General features: G+C 29.0%; 1 protein-coding gene across 1 annotated transcript in view; it reads left to right on the plus strand.

Annotated features, from left to right (window-relative positions):
• The first annotated feature begins 1,071 nt into the window (after positions 1-1,071).
• The window catches only part of LOC139426065 (sodium-dependent multivitamin transporter-like), a 39,353-nt gene continuing 27,950 nt past the window's right edge, over positions 1,072-12,474 (plus strand). The window contains exon 1 of the mRNA XM_071183576.2: positions 1,072-1,178. Within this exon, the coding sequence (XP_071039677.2) occupies positions 1,161-1,178 (18 nt within the window). The 5' untranslated portion in view covers positions 1,072-1,160. The remainder of the gene's footprint in view (positions 1,179-12,474) is intronic.

A 12,474-nucleotide genomic window follows, 5' to 3' on the forward strand; every position in this document is an offset into this window, starting at 1 on the left:
ATACCAAATCACAAAAGTGAAGAAGAACGATAGATACGATGTGTTGAAAGTCGGGAATCATGATGGACCTATCAATATCATCTTCAGCTGACCACATGAAACCGTGGTCAGTAAATTAAAGAAATGTTTTTTTAATTTTTTATACTTTGCTTTCTCGTTTTTTTTTCTTCTTTTTTTTCAAGATAACTGTGTTTAGAAGCTGTTCTAATAGAAAATGAGGACATTTTGTAGCCGGGATTGCCGAATAATGTAAAGTTTCAGTGTCATAGTGTAATATTTGAGCAGATTGCATCAGCAGTCATCATGTAATACTGAGAAGTTTTACCAGTTAGATTTCAATTGGAGTTTTTTGTCGGATGTATTTTTCTGAGATCAAAAAACTTGTTTTGAGGCTGGAGGTTTTTTTTAAAGAAGCAGCAGATGTTTGCTCGTAAAAAAGTTTGAAGTTGTTTGTACATTGAAAACTCTGAAGTTAGAATTTAGGACAACTTCAAAATTTTCCTGAGAGCGAAAAACTTCATAATTCTTCTAAACGCAAGCAGCTGCACAGTTTTTAGTAAAAAAAAACTTATAAAAATTTTAATAATTCCGTCATTATTAAAAGAGCATTGATGATTTTAAAATAAAAAAAAAACTTCAATATTTGACTTAAAGCTAACATGAGAAATAAAATGGTTAAACATTTAAGAATTGATTCACGATAGATTTATATCTTTTGTGAGCAAATTACGGAAAGGAGCTACTAAAAAGAAGGAAGAAATCCAATCTCTTTACTTTCAGAAAAGTCATCAGAAATGTTATGTTTAAGTATGTATGGAAAAGCAGTCTTATTCCCATATTTATTTCGATATTTTATGATTAAAAAGTTTCCGTTTTTAATGAAGTATGGATTTTTTTTCGCACTCATCTTTTATAATTATTTTTTCTTCCAAATAGCTTTTGTACAAATGAGTTTATTTTGTTTATTTGTTTTAAAGTTTCGTGGCTCAATGAATTTTGATTTCGAAGATAAAAAAGAATGTAAGAACTACAGACCAAAACTGAATTGTCATTATATTTAATAAACTGCCATGTTGTTTTACTAGTCCTGCTTTTTATTCATTTTAAGCACATTTTATTTGTTTCAATGTTTAAATCATTTTCGAGTTAAACAACACTAAATGATTACTCGTATGAAGGTATGCTTAAATTTTAGTCTCAAAGTTGTGTCTTAAGTATTTTTTTCAACCAGCCATGTCTTAAAATCTTATTACTTTATTTCAGCAAAAATTAATAACATATATTATGAGGAATATCAATATTTCCTTAATAGATAACGTTAATTCGGGATAAAATCGAGCTTTTTAAAAAGAATGATGAACTTATTTATTACTAATAAGTAGATTAATAATAAATTTATTTTAATGAAACTTTTAATGCATTTTTATACATTGGATCCATATACTTTAAATATGAAGCATATGTTTTCTATTCTCATCGATTGTTTCAATAATACAGTAATACATTTAAGTGAACGTGTTTTGATTTGATATATTTTAGTTAATATTTCATAAATATTTTTTCAGAATTAAGAATGATCGTAAATTAATGTATCTCAATTGTATTTGTAAATTCTATTCTTAACACTGAGGTAAGAAATATCAATTTGCAGTTCGTAAATACCAAATTCATAATAAATGGAATTTTAAAGTCTATTCAATTTTATCTGTTCATTAGATGCTGCTCTACAAGTCTCATTTAAAATATATTGTTTCCTGACAAGTTTGTAATAATGTTAGAAGCGAGCTCATTAAGCAATAAACTAACATACTAAGTGTGTACAAATGGTTTTCAAACATTAAACTATTTATTAGTTTCTAAATTCACAAGAAGGAAATCAGCTTTAATTTACACAGTCATATGGCCCCACTTTTTTTCACCTGACCTACTGCACTTATTCTGTAAAAATATTGAATCAAAATTATCGAAATACCTTATAATTAAATATAGAAGTAATTCAAAATTTGTTAATTAAGTCAAGTAGATAATATTATAGCAGCAATTATTAACATATATTTTTTTAATATCCCTGTCAAAAATTAAGTAAAAACAGATTATATACTAGTCATAAATTTATATTTAATCGAAAAAAAAGTAAAAGTGCAATCGAAATGCAAAGAATCACTTCTAAGAAAACCGGATATGAAAGCATAAAAAACTCTTCAATTGCTTCAGAAAACGGAGAGAAGTTTGAATGCGATTATTAAAAATTCATCAGATAGATAAACTAGATTCTTGGCTTTTTCATTCTACCTTCCTCTCTAGCGATTTGACTTCGATAGCGTTTCGCACTCAAATATTAATTTGCGACTCTTGAGATACAATATTAGTCTTGACAAATAGTATAAAAATACACACAAAGGACACTTATGAACACTATAAAGACGGAAAGTTCATATATATCTATATTGCCAAAAAGCAGTCAAAATGACTGAATTGTGAATGCGTAAATAAATTTGTTTAAAATTAATTTTTTACATTTTTTATATTATTAACAGTTATATAACAAGTTATTAGTAAATATTAACAATAAAAAAAATCATATGCTGTACAAAGAGGCACAAAATTCTATGAAATCGCGTCCTCTTATACATCATTGTTTTTCTAATTGAAAGCAGTCAAAATGACTTCCTTAGGCAATCTAGTGTTAAGAAACACCTTAAGTTCAAAATTTCTATCTGTAACTACTTCCTTATTTTAAACGAATGTTCACGCTTTCATTTAAGATTGGTGCCATTTGAAATGAACAACTTTTTGTGACATAAGGGTTTCGTTAAGCAAGCCAGTTTGTGATCAGATTCCAGACAAAAATTAGTTTAATCTATATACTGGATGACATGAGTTTGGGGACATAAGGTATTGTTAAGTTCCAGAAATTTACATTAGTTTCTCAAATAAGGAAACATTTTATTTTAAATTAGTGGAGTACGTGAAGCCTTCAGTGTTTAATAACTTAACGGAAAGCAAAACATATATCTTCTTCAGCAAAAGTTTTTCAGAAAAACTTGTTCTGAAGAAAATGACATGGAAATCAGGCAATGCTTTAGCGTAGCTTGATGCTGAAGCTTTACTGCCATTAGTAACAGACTATTACCGAATGCTTGTTTTATTTTATTTTATAACCGTCGTTAAAGACCCAATTTCGGACTACTTTTAAACAACTTCGCAGCCTTGTAATTTTGAATCAAATCCCGAAACAAGGAAAGTACTGCGAGAAATTTGCCTTAGTGGAGGATCTTTTGATAGAATTGAAATGCGTGTGCATTCAATGGAGGGGAACACCACTCACACCACTCACTATACACTCAATGACAAGCCAATTTCAACTCATAATCCGCCTACCACTGAGAATATTTTACGCTAGCACTGTGTTCCGTGCGAGCTGGGTACGAAACTCGTTTCGACCAGTTATCGCTAGTATTTGAGCCCGGTCTCTTCATTGGGAGGCAAGAGCTCTGGAACACTTATTTGCCGAATAAAAGCTTGCCTGTCTGTGAATATTTCGATCGCCGTAACTCTTACAGCAAAATAAACCATTGAATATCCACACCGGCCGCAGTCTATAGCTGATTTTGTATTCAACACTTGATTCTAACATTTGGCACAACTAATGTCACGGTCTTTTGGTTTAAGTATGTCAGTTTACTTCCAAAGTGTGAGGTTAAATTAAACGCAATTATTATTAAAATCTGCAATAACAATTTTTAGTATTATAAAACTATTAAGGATTTCCTAAAATTCACACAAGCATCATTTATGCTGTAAGAAATCGGAGAGAAGAAAAGTCAGATAGTTCAGAGATATAAAAAATGCAACACTACAAGTAGTAACAATTATTTTTTATTTTTGGGATTCGTTTTGAAGATATTTTTGACATATATTGTTGAGTATTTCCTGTGTGTGTAGTATTCCGTATCAGTATTCATGAGACTTAATAGCGTTGGACTACTTTTTGAGGATTTTCGAAGTCTAAGATTGATGCAATAAATCAACAATTATCCATGCTCTAAGGGATAAAGTGCCGTTTCAGCGAAATTCAGATGCACAGCTATCACTAAACGATCAAAAAGTGAATATTTTACGGAAATAAAGAAAACCTCGCCAAAATCATTCAATATGATGCACCACTCAAAACCATATATTGCGTATTTTGTGAATCAATTAAAATTTCGCTATTTTTTTTTTTACTAAAAATCCCAATTATTGTGGAAATTTTAAAACAGCCTTATACAGTTTTTCAATTAAACGAGTTTAATTGATGCAAAACTAATATTTTTGCACGAACATACTGTCTTTAATCTTTTACTAGGGAAATCAGACTTTTTATAATGGACAGAATACAACAGAACAAATTTATCTTAATAGACTTTTAGTAATAGGATACTCTCAACTTGAAAAGAAGACCACTGATAAACAACCACCTCATCTCAACTATGATCTCAGAAATAGCAGGTAGATTATAAACAAAATTGCGTGTTAATATTCTAAGGTTACGCTAATTTTTTCGAGAAGTTAATTAAATACTTGCATAATTAATTTGTTTATGTTCTAAATATCTACGTGTCTGTATTTGTGCCAAGTGGGAAATCAATCAAATCTTTTTTTGTGAAAGGATATATAATGCATATCTTAAGATAATTCGTATTTGATTGGCTAGGCTTACTCGAAATAGAATGGAAAGAATAGTTGCTAACATAAACAAGCACCAAGTTTCAGCAGCTAATCAGGATCCATAATCGATGATGTCACTGTCAGGTATCCAATTAAGTAGTTTTTCACCCTTTCACATTTACATGCGTGTAATAAAAAGCTTAGATTTGATTAACCAGTGTCACGAATCAGTTGACTTCAGAATATGATCAAATGATTACTTCAGAAGAATGGCTTCGACAGATAAAATTAATTGGGGGGTTGGACCATACTTGGACTGTTATTTTCAAGTTATATGGAAAAAAAATTTAACCTTGTCAGTATTAAAATTGTTACTGCAAAATAAACTTTTATGTATCCAAACTGCACGCATCCATAGATTGAAAAACCCAAATTTTTCTTAATGTATGACAAACATAAAGCAATTATATTTCACAATCAAGTCAATATCTTTTGCTAACATTCAATTCATAATTATGAAAACTGAAACATCTTACTACTACACAGAATGTTCCTTCCCCTACGTCCTCATATATAATTTTTGAATCATCTTTAAAAATAAAGTTAAAAAAATATGCAAATTAGGGGTTGCAAACTACTATTTAGGAACATGAAAAAATTAAATGGAAATCTTAAGAATCACTTTTAAGATCAACGAATAGACATCCAAAGATATCTATTCCAATTCAATGTAACGGTGCTTCGATGATGGTATTGGCAGCGGCTGTCCAGGAATACTTTTGGGAATACTTTTTGGAATTGGGGAATACTTTTTCACATTTGACATTCTTTGTAATGTGCCACATATCGTCGAACACTTCTATTAAGACGAGGCAAATTGAATCACCTCATTATTCTATATAGTGTTTTAATGATACCTAGTGGACCTGCTATCGATTGATCATGAAAATGTGGGGAAAAAAATTTTTGTAAATGTAGAAGAATAACTGGTATCCAACGTCAACCCCTCAAAATCATAGTTGCGTTTACCATAAAATATTATTAAGAGAATTACTATTCTCCTGGCCAATGTTTTCTTTTCTGTGCGTGAGTTTTTTTGTCTTTCTTAAGTAATCTTTGCTACATCATTATAACAACATTTTTTTTATATTTATATTTTACACTGTTTGTAATTTCATGGAAAAAAATAGTTACATAGCAATTTATTTTACCAAATTCATTCAAAACTATCATCCCTAAAATTAGATATATGTGCAAAAATTTATTAATTGGCTTTTTTTCCCCTAAAATGGATAAACAATGGATATTCTCGGCAACGAAGAAAATCGAGCATTAGAAATCTGGAAGCTAAGCCGTTATGTAGTAAGGTTTCATATTTTTATAAAGGCAGCAGATGCAACTGTGAATGCCTTTTGTATTAATAAACACCTTATGAAACCATTCACTTCCTGCTCTTACTCGAAGCTCTAATCTCTCAATATCATGACCGGTTGAAAAGGGGTTTGAATCCTCGTGTTGACACCATAATATTTGTTGTTTTACAATACAGCATTGAAAAAATACTACTCAACTACAACCTAGCTCTTACTTAACGAAAATCCAGGCTTAAGTTCATTACCTAACGACCTAACTCCAATGTCAAGTTAAATTTTATTTATACAATTTTAAAACCAAGCTAGTTGTAAATGGTAAATAGTAAAATTGTATGGTACCATATTCACGGTTTTTTAAATGCAAAACCATTCACTTGTAAACGGTTTCCTACCCATGAAAGTAAAGAAATATTTCTAATCGTAAAATGTATGGTTCGCTGTAGAAACAAACTGCTGACGGTTATTTTATCGTATTTTTAGAATGATATTTCTAACAGTGTACTTGCTATTTTTTTTTCTCTTATAAGAGTAAGACATTTTAGTTTTCAAAATATCTGTTGATTTTAAGCTTTTATTTGACCTTCTGATACGATTGAAGTCAACAACAAAATTAATGTATCAATGTTAATATTCTTTCTATTTAAGTTTAGTTACCTATCACTACACTCTCAATTCCTCTCAATTCGGTGTTTAAAAAAAACTTCAAAAACGGCTGTTCAAAACTTCAAAAACGGCTGTTCAAAAACTTCAAAAGTCGTATCACAATTATAAAAGTTCTTCGAAGGTATGTTAATAAGTAAAATTCTTGCAATTTATATTTAATAAAAAATTTAGTTTATAAACGGGATAAGTTTTAATCACTTATTGAAATCCATATTACGTTATTATTTTTATATGTGTTCTACTCACTATTCAAATGTGATATGTAATTTTAAAAGCGTTTATGATGAAAAGTGTCACGATTTCCATGCAGGCATGATACACTGTATTGTGCTAGTGGCAAATTACTTGTAAACAGTTAATATAAAAATGAAAGCTTTAGAAAAAGTGTGACTTATTGTTACAAACCTTTTATTCGTATTCTTTATAAAATTATTTGAGGTCAATTACAAAAATCAAAATCAAAATAATATTTTTAAAAGTCATGTTTTTGTAGTGGAGAATAATAAAGAAACAAGAATTTGAAAAATGAAAAACGTGGGGTGCATGAAATACATAACAGTAACATTATGTGTGCTCATGAGAATATGTGTATGTATATCTGTAATTGTATCTGAATGAGGCTGTGTATGTGGTTGTGCATGTGTATGAGTAAGAAAAAGTGTATATGTATGCGTATACGTAATGTTATGTATTTCACACACCCCACGTTTTTCGTTTTTCAAATTTTTGCTTTTTAATTATTATTCTCCAATACAAAAACGTGGTTTTTAAAAATATTATTTTGATTTTGATTTTTTTCTGTACTCCAAATCTCAATTTTTTCACTCACTGTAAACAAAACCTTTCAACTGACATGTGACACTAATTTGAAATAATCGAATCGACAGCAAAAGACAATCGCGAAGATACCAATTTTTCTTTAACTTTAATATTATTTTACTTCGTCTTTTTTCTCTTCATTTCCATGCATTGTCATCCAGTTCTGAACTATGCCCCAAATTTGAAGTTTGTAGCTAGTCGGGAAGTTAGTTTAAAATCGATTACAAAGTTCCAACCGAACAGACATACACGAAGGCAAGTTGATATAAACGTGGTAAAAAACAGTTATCATACATTTGAAAAATCCTGTTCCCTATATTATTAGTGATTCAGTAAATTATGGCTGAATCAAAGTGAAATGGACTGCCATGTCAGAATTTTTTTTTGTGAAAAAATGTTTGCTGAAAATGAATTCGTATGTTTTGGTCAGAACGATAACGAGATTGCCATTTTGAGTCTCAATTAAACAAAATGGCGTTACTAGAGGAAGTGGCTGAAGTGTTTTCGAACTTTTAAATTTTTAAATTTTTAATTTTTTTAAATTTTTAAGTTAAGTTTTTTAGTTTTGGTATCATTGGAACGATAAAAGTGAGAGCTATGAGATTAAACTATGAAAATTTTGGAAATTTAATATGTAAGTGATAGAAATATTTTTTTAGTGTTAACATAATTGTTTGAAGTAAATTTTTTGCGAATTACAGAAAGTTTTTAGAGGTAAATCACAACTCGTATCACCTAAATTTTTTGCCACAGTCAGCAATATACTTTTAAAAATAAAATAAAAAATCAATGAAATCTCTTTTTTTCGTCATTAAAAGAAAATGAAGTGGTTTTCAAATAAAATATTTCAACATTTTTAAATCAAAACTCCATTAACTCATTTTTTCCCTGTGTAAAAATATCAATAGAGCGTTTTTTGTTTTAATAAATATTGGGAAAATTTGTTATTTCACCTATAGAAAAATCTAAAATTAAAAATATAGAAGAAATTTAAACGTAGAAGAAAGTAAACTTTTGTAAAAAAATATTACTGTAAATTTTAAATTTAAATAATGTTTTACAACGATATAATTTAATGTTTGTGCAATAGCATCTGTCATGTCACTCACATTAACTGTAAGTTTCAGACAAAAACTCTACCGTCAACTGTTCACCGTTCAGCCAAGATTTTTTTCACATTACTTCTACAAAATTTTGCACCCGATTTTATTATTTAAAAAAAAGATAGAATTTTTAAAGTTCTTTTAAGACTATCCTTTCCTAATGGCGTTGTCTAACAACCTCTTCATTTCATCGCATGACCAGAAAGTTAAATCAAATTTAAAAACAGTTCAATAAGATTCAAAGGTTCTTTATTTTAATTTATATCCGTCATTGAACAGTCGACTCAATTTTTTGGGTTTATAACTACTAATGTACAAATCCGTAGCCTTGTAATTTTGAACTTAATCCAGAAGACAAGGGAACTCCTGGATAAAGTTCAGGGAGCAATTTACCTTCCTGGAGGTCTTTTTGATGGAACTAATTCGAATTTGCGTTACACGGAGAAAAAATCCTCAAAACCTCCCACTGTTTGTCTGGCTGCAAGGGGATTGATTCTAACCCATGGTCCGTCTACCACTTTACGTTAGCAATGTGGTCGGTGCAAGCCGGAATTCGCATTGACCAGTCATTGCTGGGATTTATCTGACTGAAAACCGAACGACCCTGGCTAAGACCCTCATTTTATTGGAATAAAATTAAATCAAACCAAATAATTTTGCTTAGTTACCATCGCAACTTCATCCACAAAATTGTTTCTCTACTTAATTCATTTTTGATTTATTAAACATCGTTAAATATTTCTGTAAAGCGATAGTTTAATAACAGTGCGGAAAGTTAATATTTTTTATTTATTTCGTATTTCTCATTTTAATAACAAATTTTGAATTAACACTGCTTTACATTAATTTTATTATAAAGTATTTGTAATTAATTTCAAAACGGTCATCTGTGTCATAAGATGTTGCATAATAATAACAGGTGATTACTTTATTATATGATAAATAAGCAATACTTTCAGTTTCAACATCTTTGTTTTGAATAATAATTAAAATGAAAAAAGCGTAATTATATTAATGGATGATACTAAGAAGTGATGACATATAAGATGAAACTTAATAGTAAACACCGTTGAAAAGTGATAAGTACTTTTTAAGTAAATACTGTTATAGCATTTATTGATTTTATACTGATGACAACCACAGATATCTAGATCTTTTTTGCATCTTATCATGGTGATTTGGCTGTAAAATAAAAATGCACGAAATAATAAGACGTAAATTATCTTTTTAAGATATCTAGTGATAAAGAAAATTATTGTCATCGTAACAGACAAAAGAAACAATATATCATTTTTGTTTTGTCACTGTTTTATTTACTTGTATTCTCATCGTATTCGCAAAATAAGATTTATCAACATGCTGTATTCTTTTAAATTTTGTAACTGAAATGAACAAATTCAGATCAGAGAGAGAGGCATTGGTTTAAATCACTACTTATAAGTTTTGAGGGAACAAAAAGCTATTTAATTTTTATTCGACACTATTTTTGATAATTATTGATCTAATGATCGAATCTGACGTTGAATGCGCAACTTTTCTGAGATAAGGGCCACTTGCACAGAAGATTGAATTGCGAAAGGCCGAACGCATATTTGAACATATTGACGATAAATATGATAATTTTTATTAAAAAGATTAGTGTTCTAAGGATTAAATTTTTTTATCAGTCAAATTGGTAATGCATTTACAGAAAATGAAATAATTTTAATTATGAAAAAACAAATACTGTTTTTAAAAAAAAATATTTCCCTTCTTTACCAATAATTGATAGATCAATATATGGGTCATTCTCAGAAAAAGGTGATTTTTTAAGTCCCTTAGTAATAAATATTAGGAAAGGGTCGCATTCATTTCATCGAAAGGCAGCATATGTGAAATTCCTATAAGACAGCTGGTGGGAAAGGTAACCATTCTAATTTCTAATGTCAACTATCAGTTGTTTTTATTCTCTTTGGTGTCAATTTCGGATTGATGTATTCAACTGGGGTTTGGCAAAGTTCTCAATGTATACTCCGTGGACATCATAAAGAAGGTAAGAGAAAATTATTTTATTTTTGAGAGATAAATTTTAGACTGCAAAAATAGTATATTTAATAAAAAGAACTGCTCAATTTTTGTATTCTTATAATCAAAAATCCGAAAAATTCAAGAACTAGTTTTTGTCTCCTCCGTGGACTTGTTAAGTCAATGGAAGAGACAATGTGTTAGATAACCATAATACAATTTCAATAATTAAAAGACTATTTTCTTTTAATTGATATTTTTTAAAATAGAACAAATGTGTTAATTTGTTTGTATTTTTAAAGATAATCAATTAGTTTAAAAATGCATGTTTCCTTTCATAGCAGCATGATTAATCGGAAGTAGCTCTATCTCTAATAATGAAATATTTTATTATTTACTTATTAATGTTAAACTCATATCAGTTCTACCCAATAATTAATGAATTAGTCTTCATTGACATTTTATATTTTATAACACAAAATGTCTCCACCGTCGACTATTATATCTCCTCCGTGGACAAGACAGAATTTGAAATATTTTAAATCTTGTAAAAAATAAAATAGAAAACTTGACCATTATTGTGAGGACATATAACAAAAATAAATAAAAGCATTTATGTAATTTTTATCACTTTTTTAATTACTTTAATTTATGAAAATTTTTTAGTCTATTTATACCTTTTCAGTGAGAATAACCCATATATGAATTAGAAAATAACCGGGTTTATTTTATCATATCAAGTAATTCATAAGTTTATTCTAAAATAAATTCTAACAAAAAATAAAATAAAAAAACTGCAAAGCTCCCAGAATGAAAGAATAAAAAAATACATATTTTAAATGAGTAATAGGAATTTATCATTTTTTTTAATCTATGGTTTAAACAAAACCACCATAGTAAAAAAATTAATAATTATTTGGTATTATTCTTCAAATATGATTTCTATTTTCTGAATTATTCGAGGTTTTATGAATTTTAAATGAAAAACGTTTTTTTCCTTAAAAAAAACACCTAAGCTACAAGAAAAATTTAAAACTAAATTACAAACAGTGAGCAACTACAAACAGTGAGCAGGCGTAAATAAAACTCGTCAAAAAGTGATCGATTAAATGAGCGATTTAAAGCTCACGGATCGAAATATTTTATTAAATGTATCGGGATTTTAAAAACCACATAGAAATGAGCACCTGTAACGGCCAAAGAGAAAATAAATGATTGAAAAATAGTTGGATTTCTGACTAAATCGGCGAAAATAAGGCGAGTTAAAAATCAATTTCTCAAATTTTGAAATTCGCATATCGTAGTGTAATAATAAAAATATTTGGTATCGTAAGAATCTCGTGGAATTTAAAAGCAATTACCGTGGAAAGAGTGATCAAGAGACAATATTGATTTACAATACAATCTGTGCAAATTGCGTGGATCGAAAATTGATTATTCAAATGTGCAATTCAAAATTTTCGACATTTTTTTAATTTTTCAAAAAAAAAAAATTAATAAATTATCGTGTTCACAAGTTTTTACTGGTCGCACATCAATGATTGGCAGGTCACATGTGACCCATGGGCAGCAGGTTGTGCACCCCTAGAATCTGCTACTATCTAGCACGTTAAAATCTTAACTGTTTTAAGGTGTGACCTCAAATATACTAATTAATTAATGCAGACGAAATCAGACTTAAAAACGTACTTTCTCTGAATAAACATGCCTTTTTCTCTACAGATTCGGATATCAAACCCCCAAAATATAGGGGGTAGCGGCAACCTAGGAATTATGTTCTCAATAGTTTGGTCAAGAAAATGGTCCAAATTTTGGATCCCTTAATGTTAATTTTATTTGCAGTTTTATATTGTAATATGCTA

This window comes from Parasteatoda tepidariorum, chromosome 7 (genome assembly GCF_982258835.1).
Source record: "Parasteatoda tepidariorum strain Cologne lab strain chromosome 7, Ptep-v5.0, whole genome shotgun sequence".
Lineage (NCBI taxonomy): Eukaryota > Metazoa > Arthropoda > Arachnida > Araneae > Theridiidae > Parasteatoda > Parasteatoda tepidariorum.